Source organism: Toxotes jaculatrix, chromosome 18 (genome assembly GCF_017976425.1).
Source record: "Toxotes jaculatrix isolate fToxJac2 chromosome 18, fToxJac2.pri, whole genome shotgun sequence".
Lineage (NCBI taxonomy): Eukaryota > Metazoa > Chordata > Actinopteri > Toxotidae > Toxotes > Toxotes jaculatrix.
In genome coordinates this window covers 11,787,228-11,811,962 of record NC_054411.1, presented here as the reverse complement: position 1 = coordinate 11,811,962, position 24,735 = coordinate 11,787,228, and the positions used below count along the sequence as shown (strand labels likewise).

The 24,735-nt window shown below is 41.6% G+C and overlaps 2 protein-coding genes across 3 annotated transcripts in view; one reads left to right on the top strand and one right to left on the bottom strand.

Moving 5' to 3' along the window:
• Positions 1-11,365, top strand: bri3 (brain protein I3). Of its 2 annotated transcripts, XR_005896321.1 has the most exons (4): positions 1-576; positions 2,150-2,258; positions 4,326-4,539; positions 11,321-11,365. XR_005896321.1 is itself a non-coding variant. In XM_041062002.1 (3 exons), exons 1-3 carry the CDS (start codon positions 432-434, stop codon positions 4,456-4,458), a joined length of 387 nt encoding a protein of 128 aa, XP_040917936.1. In that variant the 5' UTR covers positions 1-431; the 3' UTR covers positions 4,459-5,803. The 2 variants fall into 2 exon arrangements, 1 of the variants encoding a protein (XP_040917936.1); XM_041062002.1 differs by lacking the exon at positions 11,321-11,365 and having other exon boundaries at positions 4,326-5,803.
• Positions 5,949-24,735, bottom strand: part of baiap2l1b (BAR/IMD domain containing adaptor protein 2 like 1b) — a 28,835-nt gene continuing 10,048 nt past the window's right edge. Inside the window, exons 5-14 of the mRNA XM_041062001.1 lie at positions 23,336-23,407; positions 22,217-22,351; positions 17,048-17,200; positions 16,614-16,769; positions 16,087-16,201; positions 15,512-15,728; positions 12,954-13,016; positions 11,696-11,924; positions 7,055-7,101; positions 5,949-6,966 (exon numbers count right to left, since the gene is read on the bottom strand). Of these exons, the coding sequence (XP_040917935.1) occupies positions 6,894-6,966; positions 7,055-7,101; positions 11,696-11,924; positions 12,954-13,016; positions 15,512-15,728; positions 16,087-16,201; positions 16,614-16,769; positions 17,048-17,200; positions 22,217-22,351; positions 23,336-23,407 (1,260 nt within the window). The 3' untranslated portion in view covers positions 5,949-6,893. The remainder of the gene's footprint in view (positions 6,967-7,054; positions 7,102-11,695; positions 11,925-12,953; positions 13,017-15,511; positions 15,729-16,086; positions 16,202-16,613; positions 16,770-17,047; positions 17,201-22,216; positions 22,352-23,335; positions 23,408-24,735) is intronic.

Here is a 24,735-nt window from a genome sequence, read left to right as displayed (position 1 = left end):
TCTTGTGACAATCCAGACAGAAAGGAAAAGCCTTTCTGACTTCCAGCTGAGTTGTTAGCTGCTGCGATGACAGAGAACTGTTGTTTTGGTACCAAAGGACCAACTGCGAGGAGGGAAATGGAGTTAAGTTAACCGTTATCAGACTGACTCAGACCATTCCTGCCTTTAAAGTGAACATTTGGTGAATACTTGGGGTTGTTGCGCCGCCGGGGACAAAGTTGGCGCATGGAGAGGGACGAAGTTTCATTTTTGCGCAGTGTCTTTTCTTTGTTTTCTTTGTTTTGGTCGCCACTGCGTGTCAGCCAGCGTCGCCCGGCTTCTGAACCAAAGTAGCTGGAGTTCAGTTTTGACCCTTTTTGTTGCTGGAGAATTAAAGTTAGGGGTGGGTTCAGAGGACGAGACAACTTGGAGGACGCATTACGTCGGGTGAGATGGTGGACAGCAAACCTCTTCTTCAGGACAGACCTCCCGCCTACAACACCGTCCCGGGGGCTTATGAGTACGGCCCGCAGCAGCAGAGCTATGGGGCTATCCCCCCTCCGGCCCCGCCGCCCTACCCGTACCCAGACGGCCAAGGCAAGTAGCTCCGTTCGTGTCGCACACACACACACGGTCCACACATTTACCAGAAAGTAAAGCAGCCAGACGGGAAGAGAGCTCTCACTCCTGCCCACTTCCGTCTTCGTTCAAAGGACAAGCTTATGTCGCTTTGTTGTGACTCGGAGTCTGGGTGCGTCACAAAGTATTTTTGTCCTCAGATGTATTTTATGAACCACCATATCTGAGACTTTTAAGTTGTACTGTGAAAGACCAATTAGTATCGTTTATCCGCTACAGTGTCGCGCATGCGCAGCATGTAGGCAGCGACGTCTGTTATTAATACGTTTTTTTTTTTTTTGCATAATTTAGTAAAAATGTGCTCCTGTATGGCAGCACGCCATGAGTGTTCAGTGCAGCACAAATAACAATAAACTCTATCATTACTGTCAGCAGTTAATCTGGTCTATGGGCATAAAGTGTTTTTACAGGAAGCAACAGAATGTGAAATATGTTAATGTTAAAATTTTGGCACTGTGCGGGCAGCTTTAAGGGCCACCATTTCAGAGCACAGCTGTGCCACTGTAGCCCCTGGCTCTGTACTGAATACGTGTGCTGTATGTGAAGGAAGAGGCAACAATCACATCACCTGACTGTGGCTGTTGTTTGTGAGAATTGTAGTGTCCTCAAAAGGCTGCGTCCTTATCAGACAGGAGGTGGTGCTAAACATTTCAGAGAATGCAGGTATGGTATCAAAGTTCAATGTGTCACACAAATATCAAAAAAAGACAGTATGGCCTGAGAGTGTAAATGAAATGAACCAAACATGCTTAACACCATAACGTTTCTATTCTATTTCTATTTTATTATTCTTTATTTATTTTTATTTCTACTTTTATTTAGACTATTGTACACAGTTTTTTATTTATTTAGATTTGGAGTAACACCACTTCTAGGCTGCTATAATTTCGTTGTATTCTTGTACAATGACAATAAAGGCTTCTGATTCTGAACTTGCCACAGCCTAGTTATCTTTGACCTTTGAGTTTCTCCTGCGTTCTCATGTTTATGTTAGCTTGATGGTTAGGTGAGCCTTTTGAGGGTCTGATATGTGTTTATTACTGAAAAGCTCAGCTGATGAGTGAACATTCCTTGTAACCATTAATTATCTTTATCGCCGTAAATCATTCTAACCTGGATATAAAAGAACACACAAAATAGTGTAACATGACATCTACACAGAGAAAATTATTTTCATACCAGCAGATAAATTCCAGATTACTTAATACTAGACTAAAGCTTAGTTTAACTTAACTTTAAAGTGGCAAACTTGCATTTGAAACCAAGTGTCACTTCCTTTTATCCTGTCCCTTGTCTTCTGTTACCATCTTCTTCAGAAGATGGTAACAGAATGGTAACAGATGGTAACTGTCGTCCGAACCTGTTGACAGTGATAGGTGTAGCTTCTGATTGTGAATACGTGTCACCTCTGAGTGTGCACAATCACATTTCACATTCATACAGATATCCCTGAATAAAAGTTCAAAATGAAAACATTGTACAGTAATTTCTCTATTTAGTATTTACACTACTCTCCTTCTGTTAACCACAGGATACCCATCAGCCCAGATGGGCCCTGCCGTATCCCAGCAGCCCTACGCTGGAACTTACACCATCATCCAGCCTTCTGTAGTGGTGGTGGGAGGCTGCCCTGCCTGCAGGTGAGGACACACACACACTTAAAATATACCACAGTGTATCATGGAGGGATATAATGATCGTAGGTGTGTATATTTATTGTTCCTGTATGTACGTTGTCAAGCCTACAGTATGATCCGATGTTGAGCGGAATTAACTTTCAGTTTTAGGGGGAGGTTTCACATGGGTTTCACTGTGCCTAAGTCAGCATGCTGTCAGTCAGATGATTTCAGCCTCAAACATGTGACTGGTGGCTGGTCAGGCCACACGGGGCCAAAGGTGGCTACAGGCTGCAATGCACAAGATCACCTGAGGAAAATCAAATGTACTCTCATCCACTGGTTGAATTTGAATAATGAAATCTGTCTATCTGTTACAGAAGCTTAAGGAATCAGGTTGTGTAGCTTTTCATTTCACAGCACTGCAGCAGGATTGTTCATTGTCACGAGGGGAAAGAATACCTTGCCAGTGCAGTTCTGGTGGTTTTACTTGAACCGAAAGTTTAAATAGTTATTTACGTATTTGCTTGTGCACTTTAATGACTGGCAGTCTCTGAAATTTCCTGTAGTATGATTAAAAATTATTTCCAAAGAAAGAGGAACACCACAGTCATCAGTAAGATAGTGGTGTTCAGTGACTCAACTTAGTAATTATCTAATAACTGCAGTGAAGGCTTGTGTATTTTATTTGAATACATAACAAGAATCGGCTTTAGAAATACTTTCTTAAAAGTTTAGAAAACTTAGAAATAACCACACAGCACAGTGACACGTTAATCCTTAATGTGAGGATTACCCACACTCACTTCCTATTATTCTTTTCCTTATTTGGCTGCTATCACTGTATTCAACTCTATGAAGCACTTTGCATCTAGCCCGTGTTTCTAAAAGTGCCATAGACGTGCTGCTCTCTGACAGTTTGTGATAACAGTAGACATAAGCCTCAGTATACTGTGTATGTCTATTGTGCATGTAAAACATGCAGGAGAGTTGAAAAAGGCTGTTACAGTTTTAGTCAGTATTTGCATCTTGGCCATCCTGCCTGGGCATGTGAATGTTACAGTCCCTGGCACCGGTGTACAAATAAGTTGCGCAAATGCAAACAGTTTCGACTTGGAACAGCAGCACACAGTGTGGTGTGGTGCCATAAGAGCCCAAACACACAGGGTTTGAGTCCAAATGCTATGAAAAGCAAACCTTGTTTTAGGAGCTATAATTATGTTAATAAGGTTAAACCCATTTTATCATCACAGCAGAATCTAATGTTATCAGAGTGAGTAAAGCCTGTTTATTAAGATTATTTCTATTTAATTAACACCCCCCCCCCCCCCTCCTCCCCAAAAGAAGCCATAGTTCTGTGACAAGCTTTCATAGCATTAGCAGTAAGTGCTCTCCAAAGTACAGTAGCTTTTCATTTCTCATCTCTTCAGGGTTTTGCTTGACATGTTGCATTTGTTAATTCCTTCTCGGGGCCTCCAGCAGATTTACTGGGCTCCCTGGTCGCCGTGGTGCAGTCATGAGACCATGGTTAGCACTTTGTTTACCGTGACTGTGGATTAAAGCTGCTCTCAGACACAGCCTTCAAGACTCTCACTTCAAAACAAGTTGCTCCATGTTCTGACAACGTTGTTTTTCCTCATCCGAGGCAAAAAAAAAACCCTTTCTACATTGTACTTTCTTTTCTTTAAAGGCATTTAAGTCTTTTTGCTGTGGGCAAATAGATGTTTTTTTCTTTTCTCTGGCATCTATAGTGTGAATGAAACTTTTCTTCTCTTACAGCGAGGTCAGACTCAAACAGAGCTGTGTCTCCTTAGTGGTTGTTTACCGTGAAATGTCAGGACATGGTTCAGATTGGAGATGATAGAGAGAGCCTTCAGAGGAGCATTCTGTACAATGTTGTTTGGACGATGTGATGCTAGTCAGATCTCGGCTATTTTTGAAGATTCCCTCAAGTAGACATGACCTGGTCTTGTGTGCACTTAATGACAGCTTATCAGCATCTTAACCTTAATGTGATCCTGCATCATCTAATCATCTTTTTCTTGTGTGTGTGTGTGTGTGTGTGCGTGCGTGTGTGTGTGTGTGTTGCAGAGTTGGTGTCCTGGAGGACGACTTCACTTGCCTGGGGATCCTGTGTGCCATCTTCTTCTTCCCCCTGGGTATCCTCTTCTGCTTCGCACTGCGTCAGAGAAGGTGCCCCAACTGTGGCGCCACCTTCGGCTAGAGGGACCAAACCACAGCTCATGCATATGCTTGTTCTCCCATGCATTCACACACACACACACACACACACACACACACACACAATCCAGCATTTTTATGTCTTTTTTTGTTGTTGTTGTTATTTTTTCTTAATATTGCACATTGCTGTTGCCATTATGTTATGTACAAGAAATGATCAAGATATTACCATGATTTATGATGTGAGTTTTTATCAGAGGCACGTGTTGAAATCTATTTTCATCTGCTAGTTGAGGGTGTATTCTAGCATATGTAAGCATCCAGCTGTTGTCAGTGCCTTCACTACATGCAGAGTGAGCATCAGATTTCATCATGATTTATTCTGTAGATTTAGCTCAGTTATCCAAGGGTCTGAGCAGATTCCTATATGTTTTGACAAGCCAGAAATAACCAAGGCACGTGTAGTTATTCTGCCTAAATTTTCTTTTTCTTTTCTTTTTTATTTTATTTGCCGGCACACTGCGTACATATTTTTTGGTTAACATTGTGCTTAGCAATTTAGTGACAGCATCCATATGATCACTGATGTATTAGCTTTTGCAAGAAATGCAGACTTTTTTTTTTTTTTGGAAATGTTTAGTTCCTTTGTTTTTTTTTTTGGCTGAGTGTGACACGGAAAAACACAAACAACGTATTTAAAAAAAAAAAAAAAAAAACCAAGATGTGTCAAGATCCCTGAACATGAACTGTCCCAGCTGAAACAATGGACTCGTGTCAGACAGACAGGCCGCAGCATTTTGTCTGTTTTTGTTGATATTATTTCTTGGGGCCATATTTGCACTGACCGTTTGTTTGATGATTATTCTGCTGGGTTGTGCTTTTCCAGGGCCAATGCAGAACTCAGGTACATACAATCTGAAACGCCCTCGACTTTACAACCTCAATCACTGTTTGACTTCAGACTTCTGCCTACTGTAAGAAACTCATGCGTTGACGCGCAGACTCGTCCTTCAATGTGCGGAGTTTCACTTCGAGGAAGCATGCTGAGAGCAAAAGCTGAAGGAATTTCTCAATAATGTGTATAACCTCTGGATTTTTATCTTAGTACTCTGTGACAAGTCACCCTGCCCCATTCTTCCCAGCCAGACAATCAATCAAGAATGTCTATGTCCCTCTATCTGCAGTATCTCCATGTCTACGTCTTCCATCACAGCAAGATGTTATATAACTGTCCATGGCAGAAGAAAAGATAAAGCTGGGTGGGAGAGATTTAAAAAAATAAAAATAAAAAAATCTTCTTGCTTTAGAAAACACACTACGCACGCTCTAATGATTGAGGTTCTTACTTTTTATATGAGTTACTGTAATTAAAAATGAATGCTACTTAAGTTTGAGTACTTCCTTGATTAGATTTTTTCCTGTAATACAAAATATGCTGTTGCTTTTCATATAAACAAAGGAATGCATTATAATAATAGAATAATGCTGACACTGTGTAGATTACTTATGCATGACAACAAACCAAGCAGCTAATTGAAGAAATAAATCTTTATTTTCATACAGCAAATTCTATTAAGGGTGTAACATGTGCCAAAGACCAAAACGGTGTAGACTGTGGTCTTAAAATGCCATGTGATGTGATGGTTACAGCAGAAATAATTTCACTGTGTGTGCAGACAGGTTTGAGTGTCACAACTCATGTCCACAAACTGAAGGATGCAACAGGTAAGTAGTATTTTACAGTAGGTATGTATGTGTCATTAAGGCAAAAGTCCTGTCTCCATTGTCTTCTAGCTCTACAAACAGTTAAGTTAGATGGCAAAGGACAATATGTATAGCATCTGTTGTAAAAATGTATATACAAGAGAGACTTAAGGATAAAGTTCACTTGTGAGCCTTTTTGGATGCATCTCTTTAAATGTTTGCAATCTTCTCAACATCATTTTAGTATCAACGCTGAGCTGCAACATTGTCATATGGACCTGAATGTGAAATGCAGAGGTCCTCTACAGTACATTCTTCTACTGTCCTATGGTAACAGAAACGATTTCTTCGTTTTGGCGATGCACAAGCAACATGAATAGCATAAATATATTGCAATGTTTTCTTTGACCATTTTTATTCGTCTGTCTCTTAAGTGCAGGTAGGAATGTGGTCATTTAAATATCACCACCACACACAGAAGGACAAAAATAGACATAGAAAATACATTATTTTAAATATACGAGCAATCTGTTCTGTAAATAAAATGGTCCCAAAATACTTCCACATGAGGGTTTTCAGCAGTAAAGGGGATCCCAGATTCTAATGGCATTTTTTTTGTTTTCTCAGTGCTGGCCAAGTTTTGTCTGGTTTCTTCCAGACCAGGAGAAGCTGCTGAACAGTAAAGCCAGGGCAGAGCTGCATGTCCTGCGTAGATGACACAGGATGGTTGATGAAGAGCTGTGCGAACCGAGGATGGGCGTATATTTGGACAGGTCAGATGACGGGTGCGGAGCGGTCGTTGGTGACGGTTGGACGTAGCCTGACTGTGGCAAACGGGTTCCCTCCCCTGTGAAAACGCAGAGGAGGTAAGTGATGAGAGCATGTGTGAGTGAGAGGAAATTACATTGTCTTCTTCATGTTTTTCTGTGACTTACGCGAGGTAAGCGGGTGGAGGTCTTGAGATGCCATTAGGCTGGACTGCCTGTGGAGAAAACACAGATACACCATCATCTTTAGGTCACAAGACCAACACTCACTGTAACGCAATCTGTTATAGCACGGTGCATAACCATGACACATTTGCATTATGAATGCCCCACACAAACCCTTTCCTGCCATGTTTGGTGTGTTTACATCTGTTTGATGTACATAATCATTCTTTACTTCCCTTAGGTCAAACACGCAGAAATCTTTTAGGCTGCATAAGGATTGGATGCACAGGATGAACGGGTGGGTGGGGGAAAGCGTGGGAAAGACAACGTGCTGCGTCATGTCACGAGACAGTCTGTGAAATCTGGACCTTCTGGAATTTCAAGTCTGTTCCACAGTCAACCACATAAAGTTTTCTTATGACGAGCCAAAGGCAGTGCCACCGTATCTGAACAGAGAATGTTCCACATCTATTTTCATATAAACCTAATAAGCTGTTTTTGCTAATCTTTGCAGACTGAAGTCTAGAATAGATGCATATTGCATTTACACCCAGTTTACATCTTTTATTAAATCAGCAAACCAAAGGCAAAAAAGGAGCATGTGATCGGCTCACTTCCAGATTCACAGTGAACCAGAACCACAGTGAAACTGTGAATGACAGAAAACAAAAATCGAGATAAGGAAGTTGGGTACAGACTGAGCACATGTACCAGCACCTGCACAAATAGAGAAACATGCACACATAAGCACGACATGCTTTTCAAATCAACTAAGTATGAAGTTTCTTCTTTTTTGCTGCAGCTGGGGAAAAAAATGTCTCTTCTTGGGAAACACACCAGAAGTGTCGACCTGGGCTGCTCCCAAAATCATTCCCTAATTACTATATGGTGCTCTGCATTTACTGTCCAACTTTATTTGAGGTTCGAACTCTGTCAGAAAAACCACAGCCTGTATGTCAGAGTAAGTGCTGAATATAAATTGTTGATCTCTCTGGTAACAGGTCTCATTGTCCTGGATTATTTAAAATGCCTTCAACCTGCAGTACTTCACAGATTCCACAAGAGGTCAGGAGTGGATAGACTGACTGATGCTGCTGTCTAAGATGTTTCAGCTTTGGCACAGTCCCACTGCTGTTATTTCCCATAGGGCCCACACAGGATCACATCTGTCCTCCTGTTACAGATGTCTGGATTATAATAAGGTAATGGTAAAGTATATTTCTGTGTGTGTGTTTCTGTGTATCTTATATATTATATGTTGTGGTTTCATATTTTAATATAGAATAGTGTATAGCTCAGTTAGGGAAGCAAGAATATCTTCAATATGTTTTTATGTCCCTTTTCAGTGATACTCAACCCTGAGGTCAAAACCTTGCCTGCTCCTTTAACTTTCTCCGTAGATCTCAATCTCTCAGATCACTCTCTCACTCTCAGTCTCCATCCTCTATAAATATAGTCATTCTTCTTGAGTTGTTATCTTTTCCTCCAGACAAAGAACCAAACCAGTGAGGGTGCATTTTTTTCTCATGGTGACAGTGCATTCCAGGGTAACCCCACCTCCCCCGGCCCCCTCCCGTCTCCTCTCCCCTTCCTCCTCCACCTCCTCCCACCTCTCCTTTTACTTGACCAACATACAGCGTTGAAAAAAAAAGACTTTGCTGATATAGTTTGATGACACCAAGCAAGTGAAACAGCACTGTGATATTACAGATCTTCTGGACTTTCTCTTTCCCTCACATCCATCACTGCAGAGAAATCACACACTTCTCCACTTGCCCACATCTATTCACAGCTTATTACCTGGAAATCACAAACTGATGCAGACCACATACCATAGTGACAATAATGTTCATGAAAGTTGCAGCAAGTCAATAACTAACCAAACACACACACTCTAACGTGTGCACACCAACACGCAGCCTCAGCCGCCCACTCATACACTGAGCTGAACATAAACCAGTGTATTATAGTCCACGGTAGCTGTAGCTGTAACAAACTTTTTCCCACACACAAGTCTATTCTGGGATCGGTGCATGTGTGTGTGTCTGTGTTTTGAATAGAGTTGAAGCAGGGGTTTGTGAGTCACTAGAAATGAATAGAGGATAGACTACCCTGCATGTGACCCTCATTTACTGTGGAAAAGGAGGGAGGGACGGAGAGAGGGAGAGAGAGGTATGTAATGAAGTTGGAGAGACAAGTGTGAGAGACAGATGTGGAGATAAACAGACAACAATATCAAGAGAAACTGAAAGAATGAAGAGAGAGTGACAGAGAGGGACGGTTGGGATCAGGTTCATCCAGAGTGGAATTCCACCATTATGCCGAGCCAGTGGCGGAGATATGTACACCGGATGTGGACTGACAGGCCTGACACACACGCACGCACACACGCACACACACACTACTATTGTATGTCTGCGTGTGGCTGTGGACCAAATGAGTGGTAAATAATAAATACTGCAGAGGCAAGGAAGAGAAAAGGATCTCCTTTTCGCCATCTGACCACTGAACCTCCATCTGGGTCAAACATCACAACCTACCAGAATAGCCACAGTGGCTATAATCTTTTGGAAATGATTGTAATGAATGTAAGTCAGTGATATGAACAGTGCACTGGTTAAGCATTTTATCTGTTAGGGATGAGTAAGAAGGTAATGAGTCTCTACTTGTAGCTGTGTATGATTAACTGGATGCAGCCACTTGACTGGACACTAATTGTAGAAGAGATCTGAAATTCTTGGTGTGCGTGTTTTGAATATGAATGCATGCATGGAAAGATGTATGTGCGAAGTCCAACACGCCACTATGACTGACGAGTGTGAAATGTTATCAAGTCTACAGGTGGTCTGGAAAAGCACCGTCAGAGTGCTGTAGTGCAGTGTGTGTGTGTAGATCATTGTGCAGGTGTATTTGACCCTGACGTACCGCAACACATTTACATTTATCCCACACGGGAACTAAAAAAGCTTTCGCAGACAGGAACCGCAAGTTTGGCTGAGACTTTGCATGGTATGCAAATGGAAGAACAACTTGTAAAGTAAGGATTACATTGGAATGGGAAATGGCTAAAATAATGTGTTATATAATATAGCAAGAATTAAGTACATTGACATTTGTAATGGATATATTTATAAACATCTCCTGCTGAGATACAGAAAGCCTCATTCATCATTATATCAGGTGAGGGTGCGGTGTGTGCACCCAACCTGACCCAGGCTCTGTTCTCAGGTCTATCCCAGTGTTGCTGCCTCTTACTGGAACCTCCAGGAGACCCATTATAAGCACACTAGGGATTATTGTAACAAAGGCGATCTTCTTTACAGCTGTGCCCTACTCAGCCTCTGTCTTCATCCACTACATGTAAGGATGAGTCCTGGGACTGCAAGTTTGGAAAACAAGACAGGCTTTTAGAGTAGAGCTGGCATTAGCTGACTTTTCTTGACATTTTATTCCCTGAAAACTGGGTTTCTGTGCCTGTCTTAATCTAAGGTGAGTCTTCAAAGTGTTCTGTTGGACATTCTAAGTACAGTTAAAATCTATCCATCTATCTTCTACCGGCTAATCCTGTTCTGGGTCATGGGGGGGTTTGAAAGTACCCAAAATGCTCTGGGCAAATGATTGGGAATAGCCTGGGTAGGCTGAAAGTCTGTCATTGAGCTAACACACACACAGACAGACAAACATATTCCTACATTAATTAATACCTATAGGTAATTTAAAGTTTTCATGTGATTGTTTTTTTTGTTTTTTACACAGGAATACTGCTTTTTCGAGGAGCGACAGGTGCCCTTCGTAGTTTGGGCAACCTAAACCTCACATATAATGAAGGTAAGCATCTGTATTCTGTGCCACCTTTGCCTCATGTTGAGCCAGGAAAATCCCCGCTTTTGTATAATTCTCAAAACTGGTGATATTTAGCGTTTAATTGTTTTTTATAGAAGATATACTGAACATGCTACTTTATCTTCCAAATAAAATATTAGACTAAACCACAAGCATTTAGAGAACAGGTTGAAATCAGTATTGTTTGTGAAAACAGAGAATGAATATATCCAGAATGAGCAATATTCAGTCTGTGTTTGTGGCTCACATGCAGCTTTTTGTGAGATAATCACACCACAGTAAATGTACCAACAACAAACATCTGTGTTAAATGGCCCTGAGTCCCAATAATTGATTTTTATTGTATATGTCAGCCGACACTGAGTGTGTATTTGGAGTGTGGTCAGGTTTCCAATGCAGGCGTAAAAAGCTCATGTAACACCACCTACACACACACACACACACACACACACACACACACACACACACACACACAGACACACAGGTACTGTCATCAGCAGTCAAGATAAGGGCCGCTCAACTGAGGGTACATTGGCCGCGCTACAGCAGGTATCAGGTGAGACGTAACCTCACATTGCCATTACTATCACAGCACTATGCCAGGGTTCTGCCAGGTAAGGTCCTGAAGAAGACAGTCACATTGTTCTTGCCTGATTAAATTTCTTGGAACAATCATTTCTAAAAGGCATGGCTTAACTGTACCAAGAAATGGAACATTTTACACATGGCTTAAACTCTTGCCAAAACCGTGAAAATGTCAGATGAATGCACATAAACCTGGCCCCCGTCCCACTGACTGACCATGTTGTGATTGGACGAGGTGGAGGAGGCTGCGGAGGGCGTGGGAGAGTGCTGGTGGTTGTTATTTGTGGTGACGGTGTTGCTGGACGAGGTGTTGTTCTTGATGATGGTGCGCTGCGGGGTGTCGCAGTAGTCCGCCGGGGGGAGCACCATGGTCGCCTCGTCTGTCTCTGTGTCCTGATGGTGCAGGTTGACCACACTTCTACTGCGGTACGGTGCAACAGACACACTGTGGAGGAGGAAGAGGAGAAACAGGAGGGGTGTTGTGAGAGACGAGAGGACAGGGTAGAAAAAAAAGGCAAAAATAGAACACAAATACACGAAGGAAAAGAAAGGATAAAAGATGGAGCAGAAGGAGAGGAGTGAAGAAGTGAGAGGACAGTAAAAGAGGGGAAGAAAACCCCCAATTAATCAAACTAAATACAGGAATTTACACGCTGGCGTGTGTGTGCTTCTGTATTTCAAGGGTTGTAACTTGGGTTTAGAATTCCTGATTAGATTAAGGATAATCTTAAAGTTGATGCTGGGTTTATAGACATGATTTTAAGATTAAGGTTATACAGACTAAATATGGTCAGTGGAGGTACCTCGTAAGGACAAAAGGACGAGGATGTATATGTGTGTTGTTGTGCCCCCGAGTGCTGGTTATAATTTAAACTTTGTGTTTCCGTGACTGGTAGCAGTTGGCTGGCAGCCTCTCTGTGGGAGGTGCAGCACATTAAGATCTAATAAATTAATCCGACAGGGATTAGTCTCTTTGAAGAAAAGCCTGGAGTCGACTCTCTGAACCTTCTCTTTCTCTCTCTCATCAGCAGCAAAATCTGTTCATCAGCACACAGCATCCTGTTTCCCGATATTTTGCTGGGCTTGCGTGAAAAGTCCAATTTTAGATTCATTTCAGTTACACAGATTTGGTGGTTACACAACCTATACGAGCAAAAGATACTTAAAAGCTTTATAGAGTTCTGAGAATTCTAAAAAAAAAAAAAGTTTCATGTCATGTAATACAACACATTCAGTGTTGAAAAACATTTTAAACTTAAGGGTTTCATGTGGCTAAATGAGGAGACTGAAAGCAGAATGTGACTTAAGCACAATAGGAATCAAAGGTTGGGGAATGGGAGAGTCCCCCATAGGATTAGAAAGGTTATCACTCTACCAGGGGTAACTGGAGGAAACAGTGCCAACAATACAGCTGGCTGCAACATGAAACCTGCTGGGGTGTGTGTGTGTTAGCTGGAACGTGGAGTCTCCTTACCTGTTGTTATTCACGAGTGGCTCGGAGAGTGCAAGGCAGTAAGATGAAGGGAACCAGCCCCTCCTGCAAGACAGAGACAAAGAGAGAGGAGCCAAGTCAGGGATGATTACATCTGTGGTCTTCCCTACTGCCAGCCTCCCTATCAGCTCTCACTTAACAAAAACCTCTCTAAATGATTGGTGAAGAGCTCTGCTGCTCTGCCCTCTATTCAGCGGCTTCCTCCATCTTTCAATCAGAAGTTTTAGAGAAAGACAGAAGGGATAAATAGACAGTTACAGTGGAAAATATGCTTCTGTTTTCCCACACTGAGTATTAGTGAGATATTGTAGAGCTATTATGGCTCTCTTGATTGTTGTATATACTGTATGAAGGTATGTCCGTGGTAACCATGGTAGCAGAAAGCTGGAATGAATCAAAGAAAAAACATCCTGATGAATGGATGCCTCTGATTTGTACACAGATATCATCAAAGGGAACAATTTAAAATACCTTTTTCTTTACTCTGATTTACTCTGATTTTCTCTTTCTTAACAACAAGTCTTCCCTGTTGGTTGGAGCCTGATTATTTTCTTTCTTTCTTTCCTGAGTTGCAAGGGAAATCAATGACTTGAATGAATCAAGGTCTTGTGGGCAAAATCTTATCTCAAACCCGCTGAGCGAACACACAATCACCAAGTGTTTGTTTGGAACTTGAACAAATCTTTGTCTAATAAATGAGTCAATGTCTCAGCAAGACATCAGAGACCTATGAGGTTTCTAGTGGCCTCTGTAAGAGAAACCATGCAGCCTGTTGTCCCTGCCCACACACTCACCAAAATAAACTTGACTTCATTATGGAGTTGAGAAACATAACAAGAATGTGATAAAGCTAGTCAAATGGTTAAATTAAATTAAAAGCGACTTTGCTCCTACAATTTCTCACCTTGCTCTGAAAAGAAAAGAAGGTTTATTTCAAGAATTCACACGAGAGAATGAAAACGTTAAGAAAAAAAATTAGCAACAGCTAGCCTCTATCACAAGCTCAGGCCAAGGACTGTATGTCATTGTACTGCTAGGGTACAAGACTGTTCCTAATCAGTCTGTAGCCAGTCAGCCTCTCCCCATCCATGTGGATGAATGTTAATATTTGCACATTTGGCCTGAAGAACAGGCGTTTCTTTCGTGTACCTACGATAAAAACTCTCAAGTCCTACTGGAAAATACACCTCACTGAATCACACTCGTGTTCATAATAGCTGTTGTTTATTTAGGGAAGGGTTTTCCACTGAGAACATGTTTCGTTTCCAGCACCATTGTTACTGCTGGCCACTGAGCAGGTTCACTGAAACAACCTGACATTAATAAAAACCTTGTTCAAGGACAGCTGACTAATACCAGTGGCCGGAGGCGTTCACTTTCCTTAGTGATTTTTCCTGGACAGGAAAGCAAGGCTCTAACACAGGCCTGCTTGGATGACGAGACAGGGAGATCGAATTTACGTAGGGAAAGAGACTGATGATAATATGCACAGGCACAAATCAGAAGTCATTCTTTGTCAAATGTTTCCATGGCGTATTACATATTACAAGTGTATTTTTCACTCAGTGTGATTCAGATGTGGCTCTGTCTTGCTGACACTCATCGCTCAGTCCATCAATACTGTGTGTGGGTATCTGAATCAAGCTAGTTGTTGCCAGGCAAGTTGCTGGGATACACTATCAAAGCTGATATAAGACAAAGGGAGGAACCAGTGAGAGACCCAAATGCATCAAAGCCAAACCTCCTGCGGGACACGAAGCCCATCTTGTCAGATGCTGTGTTCTGATAAACATGATGACATACACTTTTTAAGCCTTAAGGAACTTCAGCTTGCCCCGCTTGCTGCCGAGAGGCGGCAAGACCAAAGATTTAGTTTGTGGCAGCCACACACTCAAAAATGATTCTTTTCTGGCCTTGATCAGTTTTTCGGATCTATCTGCCAGGTAATTTCCCCTGATAGTGATAAAGATCAAACCTGATGAATGATTAAAATTCAAAAACAGTCTTCCCAAGGCTTCAGATCAAATCCCCGTTTAAAAAGTCAGACATCAGAGACATGGGGAGAATGGCTGGCGCCTGTCTGTGTGGGAGAGCAGGTGGTACTCTGAACTTCTCTCTCTGCCTCACTCCAGTCCGCTATCTTACATCCCACCCTCAGGCCATACTTTACTTTGATTTCCTTATCAGTGAGCGTTCCAGCTCAGGCAGCGCTCGACGAGCCCAGGAGCTGTGTGCATGTGTACATGGCCGGCATTATAATCAGGCAAGGGACCATCTGGCCAGTTAGGACAGTGTAGTCCAACTCATATGAATCACCTGACTGGTGGCAGGACAGAAGAACATGACAGGCCTGTTTAAAACGACTGTCTCTGAGGCAGTTATATGAGGCAGCTGAGGCATATTCTGATTGTGAGTGTATGCATCACACATGTAATCATGTTCCTATGTACAGCACTGCATGTGCACATAGCTTTCCTGATTATCGTCCTTGGTGTTCCATATCTGTTCCAGACAAATGCTACATGTGCGCTTCGACTCACTTTCCGTTCTTTTCCAGTTCGCCGTACATCCACCCGTCTCTCTCATCAGGGATGAGCAGGATGATGACGTCTCCCTCGTCGAAGCTGAGCAGTGTGCTGTTGTTGCCGGCGCTGTGTGGGAAGATGGTGCGCACACGTGGCCTCTTCACCATGTTGTTGAGACCCGTGGCAACAGACACAGACCTGGCAAGACTGCTCTCCTCGCTGTTCCCATGATCTGGAAGGGAGGAAGGAAGAAAGGTAAGGATGAAGAGTAATGGTGAGAAGACAAAGATCAACAAAAATAATTTATTACCAACATTAATAACAATGCTTTTATTTGATACAACCATTTTATCCTGGAATAGGTTTTGGTAGCAATAAAAGAGCAGCAAAGCCACTTTCAAAAAAAAAAAAAGAACTATATGCAAATGCAGACCCATGTGAAGCTGATGCTATTAATCTAGGCAAGATAAAGGCCAGTCACATTTCAGGAAAGAACAGACCGTTCTCGCGCTACACCCGCTGCCTTAAAAAGCACAAGCTACATCACAGAGGCAGGTGTCAAATGAAAACCAGTGCTGTATTCATAATACCTGTGCTGTTGTTGGTAGTGGTGGTTACATTGGTAGTGTTGTTCTCCTGGGTGAACATGTTAGCCAGTGGGCTGGTCTGAGGCTTCAAAGGTGGAGCCGGGGGAGCAGCGGCGTTCTGTCACAGGAACATTAATTATACGTTAACACGTTAGCAGCTGTGCAGGTGTGAAGCCACTGTAGCTATTTAAACACATCAAAATGAGCCTCTGCCACAACAAGTGGTGACAGTAGTAGCAGCCGCAAAAGCCAAACATAAACCTATAAAGCATATTTACCAAGATGGATGGAATTACAATACTGTGAGGTCTGAACAACGGGCATTTGAACTTATTAATGTCTTGCAGATATTCTAAACATATGTAAGATGTTATTATTAAAAATTAACTGAATGTTAAGCTACATAATACTGTACAGGTATTATGTACCACAGTGTGTACATGTAGAGAAAATGCACTGTGAAAGAAGGAAGCGACATTTCACAGCACAAGAACATGTCTTTATTTCTACCCTCATCCCTCTCATCATACCACGCTGCGATGTGACGGGGAGGGCGAGGGCAGCGGAGTGATGGAGACAGATGTCCGCAGACCCTCGATCATTGACAAGATGCTCTCGGGCATGACGGTGGCGTCGTTGCACTGGTCCTGCCAGCTGCTCAGCTTTGCCGTCAGCATGTCTCTGGCCTGTCGATCAGGCATGGACGTAGGAAAATATATTAAAAGAAAAAAAAAAAAGAGTAATCAGTAGAAACAGCGCACACATTTTCATCACTATGGTAACATGATGCCTTGTGGGTGTTCTGGCTGGTGTTTTGATTTAAAGCTGTTGAAGATTTACAGACTTTGTCATCTATACTCCATATTAGGTTTAATATAAAGGTAGCTTTTCACAAACACTGCGCATAAGACAGTAAAATTTGTTGCTAGATTCCAGCATAAAAAGGAGCAGGAGTGTCTCGTACCTTGTCGTGGAAGGAAGAGATCTGATAGGTGAACATACAGTGTTTGTCCACAAGGAAACAGAAGCGCCTCTTCTCTTCCAGCAGAGCCTCCTTACATCCGTCTGCGATGAACAACTGCATGTCCATCTGACGGTTCGTCAATGTTTCCAGGCACTGACAACACACACACGTGCATACAAAGGTGATTCATTTGGCCATCGTTTCTATACAATACTTCATACATACATTCAAGTTCTGAGTCTATGAACAGGTGCAGATGCGAAGGCAAATATAATTCCAGTCAATTTGAATGGATTAATGCTCTTTCATTCGGCACTGTCTTACAAACTGCCATCTTGAGTAAATAATCATGTTGTGTTATCTTCCTGTGCACACGGTTTGCAGCCATCTAGGCCCTTTCACTACCGACCTGTATACAAATCCTACAAGGGCAAGTGAGATGAAAGGAGCAGGGTTCTTTTCTGAATATCCTAATCTCTGTCTTGCAGGAGAACAGGTATTATTAGACTAGAGTTTACTGTATTGACAGATTGGGCTGCCATTAGTGTTTAGTGAAAGGACAGCGCAACAGGAGGAAGAGGGACAGGGCACAGCAGTCACAGAGAGGGTCAGTCTTATCTACACTGACAGCCTGCGATTATAAAAGGTCAGAGGCCCACTGAAAGGATCTTAGACTAATGTGTGTCCGTGGGCATGTGCATGAAAGTGACTGCACGCTTTCTGAAATCACATAATCATCTTTAGCTTCGATACACATATTTTTAAATCTAAAACTTATTTCACCATCTTTAATGCTTATTTGATTTTCCTTTTGTGAACGAGAATGAACACAATAAAGCTTCTCACAAACTAATTTTCAGAGTTTTGTTACTGTAGTAAATGGAGAACTGAGTGAACTGAATTGAAAAGAACAGTTTTAGAAAAAAAGATGTAACAACAGCGTATTATATTAATGTATTCTTAATGTAATGCTGATGCAGGATCATTACCTGGCTCCTACAGTCCTGACGTGAGTATTCACTAACATTCCCAGCATATATCAATTGTGTGCATTTGAATTTTGGCTCATACAATGTATTTGTATGATTCTGCAGCTACTTAAAACATAGTTTTTACTTTTAACTTCTTCAAAAAAAGAGTAATTCACAACACAGTCAGAACCAAAAAAAGAGGATTTCTTTTAGCGCTTTCTCTTCTTTCTGATTCCTTGTGAAAGCTTCACATGAGATCCATATTGTCATCCTCATCCAACTGGCTGGGACTGGCACGTTAACGGCTGTTAATACAAAGGCACACACCCTCTCTATTCAGCTCTTATAACCGTCCTCAGGGCTTTATTTACCAGGAATCTGTGGTGGATAAAATGCATTTATGTATAAGAAGTTCAGTTGACTGTTTTCCCAGAAATGTGTTGCCCATGTAAATGTGGTAGCCATCAGGTAGGAGAGTGTTAATGAATTCAACCTAATTAATGTGGAGTGACACATTAGGGTGTAAAAATTAAAGAAGATCATTAACATGCATAATTTCCATGTAGTTACTTAACCACAACTGTTTATTTAACTGTTCCTTTGGGTTTAAAATACCCAGAGTAAACATGCCCTCACAGTTCATACAGAAAAAGAAAACAATACTGTTGAATTATTACTATAAAAGCAGTCAGAGAGGATCACAAGTAATACAGAATGAGTGCAGAATATGATGAATATGTACCATGGGATGAAGGGGATTCCACTAATCTCTTTAATAACTATATCATCATATATCTAATCTCTTGATATTTCCAGTCTATGTATAATCCAATTAATCTAATTAATATTTTTCCTCGACAGCAGGAAGCATAAAAAATACAAACAACTGTATGTATACCTGTGTGTGTTTACTAGCAAAAGTTAAGTAGCTCTCAGCAGAGTGATATCATCCTTGTCCAAACACTGTCATCTGCCTGTCTGACCAAAGGAAAATCTGTCTCTCTGCCTGCCTGTTTATCTAATGCCGGGAAGCCCTCACATGAACCCCGGCTTACCTTTGTGGCTATGTGTCAACAAACAAGCAGATGCAAATTTCCCAAGCAAACACACACACCTACACAAGTAATAGCAGACATAGATTTTTTCTTCTAGTTACTGCCCATTGGCTCTCTCCTTTTATTTCTCTTTTCCCGCCCTTCTGTCCCAAGTGTTTGCATTCACCTGGGACATCCAACACTCTCACCCCGCTGCTCTAAGGGCAAGCTTTACTGCAGCATTATCAACGCACAAATAATCAGTATCCATTAAGAACATAACGTAACACCAAAGTCAGACTCGGCTTTTGAATCAATGTTCCAGAAAGCATTTGAACGGACTGTTTTATATAATAAAAGACACGGGTTCATTATTATAAATGTAGTCAGTGTAATGAAAAATGCAAAAACCCTTCCCCCACACTAGCTGCTCAATATGTAACATTGTGTTTCCAACATATGAAGTGATTATCACTATGAACGCGGAGGAAACACATAATTTCCAAACATATATTCATCATTTACATTCATTTAGCTTATTGAAATGTTTTATGGAGTAATTATAATTTCACTACTGGCCTTGAAATTATTAACCAAATATATCACATGAATTTAAAGTACTTGAATTCCTTTTATCTATCTTCTTGTGGTTTTTGACCGTTGCATTTCATGCCAGTATAGATAATTAGAACTGAACAGAATTAAGGGAGAGACAGAGAAAGAGGAAAAGAAAGAACACCTTTCCAGAACTGTGGAAGTGGGCGGCATAATCTCTACTAACAAGTGGATGAAGGAAAAAAAAAAGGGGGGAGTGTGAAATGCTATTATGACACACACACACACCTAGATCACCCGTTTAACCACTTTGCATCTGTCAACACTGCAGCAAGCCTGTTGCTATGGATAGCCTGTTTATCAGAGAACTATAGGTAAGATAGGGTTGGGGAAAAAAAGCACACTTCCCTCTTTGACACATAAGACCCTTGATACACATCTAAATCTTTCTTAATCTTGTTTACAGAGAGAAAAACTTGGGCTCACTTTTTTTTCTGGAGAGTCTCAATTGTGTGACAGCTGTGGCAGCTCTCCAACTTTTTTTTTTTTTTTTTTTAATCTTGTCTCTACTTTCTGACAGATTGTTCCCTGGCTTTGAAGTCTCTTTGGTGTTTGGTGAATCATCTGCTGCTGTAAGCTCCTGCCTCTAAGCCTCGACACCATGTCTGTCTGACTGCCGGCCCATCTCTCCTTCTGTCGGGTGTCTAAATCCAAATACCTGGCCTTAAATCAGATAAGTGAGCACAGCGGTGAGCGAATACTCTTGACTCATGGCTTGGTGGGAAGGTAAGGGAGGAGAGAGGTGACAAGAAAAGAGGAAACAAAGGAAAGTGAAGGAGGGACAGAGATGAAGGGAAAAGTGTCGAGAGTATGAAGGAATAGACAAAGACAGAACAGAGTCAGAGGCAGGAAAGAAGATGAAGGAAGTCTACAACTTCTAAGGAGCCACTAGGAAAGAATTCATCATATTTTCATGACTATGTTCAAGGCTTGTTTTGTAAAATATACTTTAATTGCTTATATTTTCGGCTGATAACTTAATAAAAATGACAGAAGCAATTCATTCATTATCAAAATAGTTGATGTTTTTTCTGTCAGTCAAATAATTGATTGATCTACTAACTGCGTCTGCTCTAATTCACAGCGTGACAGCTCTGCATGTTATATAAACTCTAATATAACTTGAGGAAGGGAATGAAAAGCTTTTTTTAACTACTATTACTATTACTGTTGAAGTAAACTGATGTGAGATATGATAATTCAAAGACTATATAGAAGATTAAAGTTGCAATACCCTTTAGGAAATAATGGCAATGCACTCATTTATTAAAATGTGTAAATCCTTTTTTGGTGCCTCAATCTACCTCTTTGTCACTTTTATGTGTGTTTGTGTCAGTTGAGCCATTCCCTCTGCCAGGCTAGGGTAGGGTTGACCTTGCTGACAGAGTACACAAACCCTTGAACATCATTCACAGACACACAAACACACACCCAGGCGAACAGGCTGCCCGACGGGATCGATGGTAGGCAGGTTTTGTAAGGTCTGAAGCTGCCTCTGCTCTTGGGGTCGCAGCCTCGAGATCAAACTCATCTGCAATTTTCCTTCTGCAGTCACCGTCAGAGTGTGGTGGCACCATGTAATACCAACTTAAACTGGCTGCAATGACTTAACATTCCACAGTGATTAACTGTGAACACTTTGGTAAATCACCTGTGGTATCAAAGATAAAAATCTGAGCAGTCTTTTTTGCCAAAATGGACCATGTGTGATTATGTATTACCAACTGACTCGTGGTCAGAATTGGAACAAAATACCAAAATTGGACCAGAAGTTTCTTTTTAGTGCCTCAGGCTCTGTGTAAACTTGAATATGGAGACACGGTGCTGCAAGACTGCAAAACAAACATGAAGTTCAAAACACATTACAGTGCAGTACTGCTAAGGGACCTGACACACACCACTAATCAAGCTTAGATATAAAACTGGAGAGGAATATTAAAGTTAGGCAGCTTCAGTTCTTCATTAAACAAACATGTCTCAGAGGTCTAAATGGATTAATACTTCTTCTGAGCGTGACATGAAAGTGTTGCTATAAATGCAACTGTTCACTTAAAGCATTTTTCTGTGGTTGTAAAGATAATTAAGTGTGGAGAAGATGCAGCACCTGTCTCCAAGTCTATGCAGATAACTGTAGATTTTACAGTAGTTTATATCCACTAACTCTAGGCAAGCGTTAACATTCCTTGTTGTTTCTTTTTTTTTTTTTGCTTGTTTGTGGATGTGTGTGTCCATTTTTATCAGCGTGCATGCAGGTGGAGGAAGAGAGGACCGCATGCGGGTGTATTTGAGGAGCGAAAGAAAGAAGCCAACAACAAACAGATCTTCTCCTGCATGACTGCACAGACCAGACACTTCACACATTGTCCCCCAACTACTGTTACACTGGCTTTGACATGATGCGTCTCAGGTATCGAGGTTTGTGAATGAATGAGTGTCTATGTAATTATGCCTATGCACGTATGAACACACCTGTGTGTGTGTGTGTGTCACAGAAAGAGCATCCATGTGTGTGTGTCACGTGTCTGTGGGTGTTTCCACACCCTTCTCACCTCGCTCTCCTTGTTCTCGTACTTGTTGGCATTCTTGCCTTGACTCTTTCTCCTCAGCTTCTTCAGTTCTGACAGGGACTTCTCCAGAGAGTCCTGCTTCGTCTTGTGTTCTATCTGATATCTCTTAAATGTGGCCTAAAGCAGAGGAAAGATGAACGTAAAAGTGGGAACACCAGAATCATGTCAGGTAGCAACAATTAGCGGTGAATTTTGCACTTTTACAATAACTGGCACAATGCTGCAACTTCAGTGAAGTAGTGAAAGAAATCGAACCCACATATTATGTCTAGTACAAACATGAGTCACATAATCAAGTTTGCTGTCATGTTTTATAGAATAAATCATTTCTGAAACATGTTATCACTACTTCACTTGCATGTTCTCACTATTTCACTTGCACAGCTTTGATACAGAGGGTTGGTGGTAAACTGGTTCCATCTGAAAATGCAAATTTGGCAGTGGACTATAAAAACCTTACTATGATTATGAATTGTAATAAAACATTAAAGTTTGTGTAAAATGATACATATGTCCAGCTACCTTTGTACAGATATTTGCATCTGTAAAGCACCGCAAAGCCAGAGTCAAAGCATCAACCACCACTGATTCCTGTCTGGATTGTTTTAAAAAAAAAAAACATGTGTGGTGCGGCACTTTGACTGGTGTTGCTGCTGGAAAATGAAACCTTGTTTTTCCTCTGTGTCGTGCTGCAGCAATAACTCCCATTAGAACATAAATTAATTACTGTGACTGCAGCACTGAATTGCCACACATAATTAAATTATGGGTTAAGTGTTTTAAGTGTGAATGAAACCCTCATGCCATCGAGTGATCACAGTTTAATAATCGCAATTATCGATAATCAAATGTTTTACACTGAGGCCTTGAGCTTGCAGACGTGATTTTATTTGGGCTTCACAATCATTCCCTGTAGCCAGCTAACAAACACGCAAAATGTACTAGACAAACCGATGATGAGAACAAAAAACAATAACAAAAGATATTTTCATATGGAGGTGTGTGTTCTCATGAGTGGGGTGGATGGAGTGCACGCACCAATAAACATACAGAGGCATTTGAGCAGCTGTGCAAGCACACATACACAAAGAAACAACTCACTGTCATGTATTTGACATCCATGTCGGTCTTTCTCTCCAGCTCGGCGATTATCTCCCTGTGGAACCTCTTAAACTTCAGGTGAGGAGGAGGGAGAATAGAGAGGAGAGGGGGAGAAGACACATGGGTGATTAGAAACTTGACGGGAGGATGGACTGCTGCAGTTTGTCAGCTTTGCTGTCAGTGGCACACAGGGAAAATACTGTACGTCTCACGGAGAGAAATGAAGAGCGATCATGTAAAGTGTATCGGCGCATGTGTGCGGGGGTGAGAGCCAAGTCCAAGGTTGTGCTTATGAATGAGTCAGAAACAAAGCGTGGGAATGCCCACAGACTTCTCTCACTTTCTCCCTTTCTCTCCAGCTCTCTCTCATCAGTGTGAGGGTGTCGATGAGCTCCCATCACCACAGCCTTGATGCGACGCAGCGTCGGCACCCACATGGGGCGGATCAATGAACTGCAAGACCCCATTACAAGCCGCAAGAAGATGACCACTGAGACATCGCCGCGTAGACAACACACACCCTCGCTGAAGCTGACGAGAGGTTTTTTTCCATCGTTTGACCTGAATTGATGATGTGACTCACCAACCGGAGTCCATTAACAAGTCAACCCACCCACTGATGCTGTTAACAGCAATGTCTCAGAGGAGTGCCTCGCAACTTCTCTGCCTCAAAGTTGAGTTTTAACAGGTTATTTTCAAACTCATGGCATAGCTGGTTACGTGGCTTGTTTATTAAAAAGACTGATGATAGGTCCTAATCTGGATGTCAAATGAAGAGACAATACCCAGCCTGACCCTTTTACACACTCATTTAGGAGGATTCCCATTGGGTAGTTGGGACAACGCTATAATCAACAGCAATCAGTAATCAAGTAACTGCTTTAAGCAATTTACCAGAGGAAAATTCAAACATTTGTGTGCTCCGGCTTCTTTAATGTGAGATTTTGCAGCTTTTCTGTATCTCATTACAAGCTTAATCCCTTTAGAGTTTTTAACTTTTGTTTTGACAAAATAAATAACTGGAAGACGATACCTTGGGCTCTGGGAACCTCCACAGAGCATGTGTCCTATCTTTCTACGATTTTACAGACTGAACAATTAAAACAATTTAAATTAATTTAAAAAATAAAAGATTAATTAATCATGAAAGTAATCATTACTTGGAGCCCTGCTGTGGCATTAGCATTCCATTAGCATAAAATAGGCTGTATTTTCTTAATGCACCAAATTGTAAGAGCTCCAGCTGGTGTTTTCCCAGGACAAGCTGAGACCTGCCCTCTGTTCTCGGCAAGGAAAAAAAAAACTAACATGTGTTCCTCCAACCCAAACCTGTTTCCCTTCCTCATCCAATCTCTCTGTGTTTTGCTTGTCTATTATGCTACGATAGTTGGTGTAGGTTG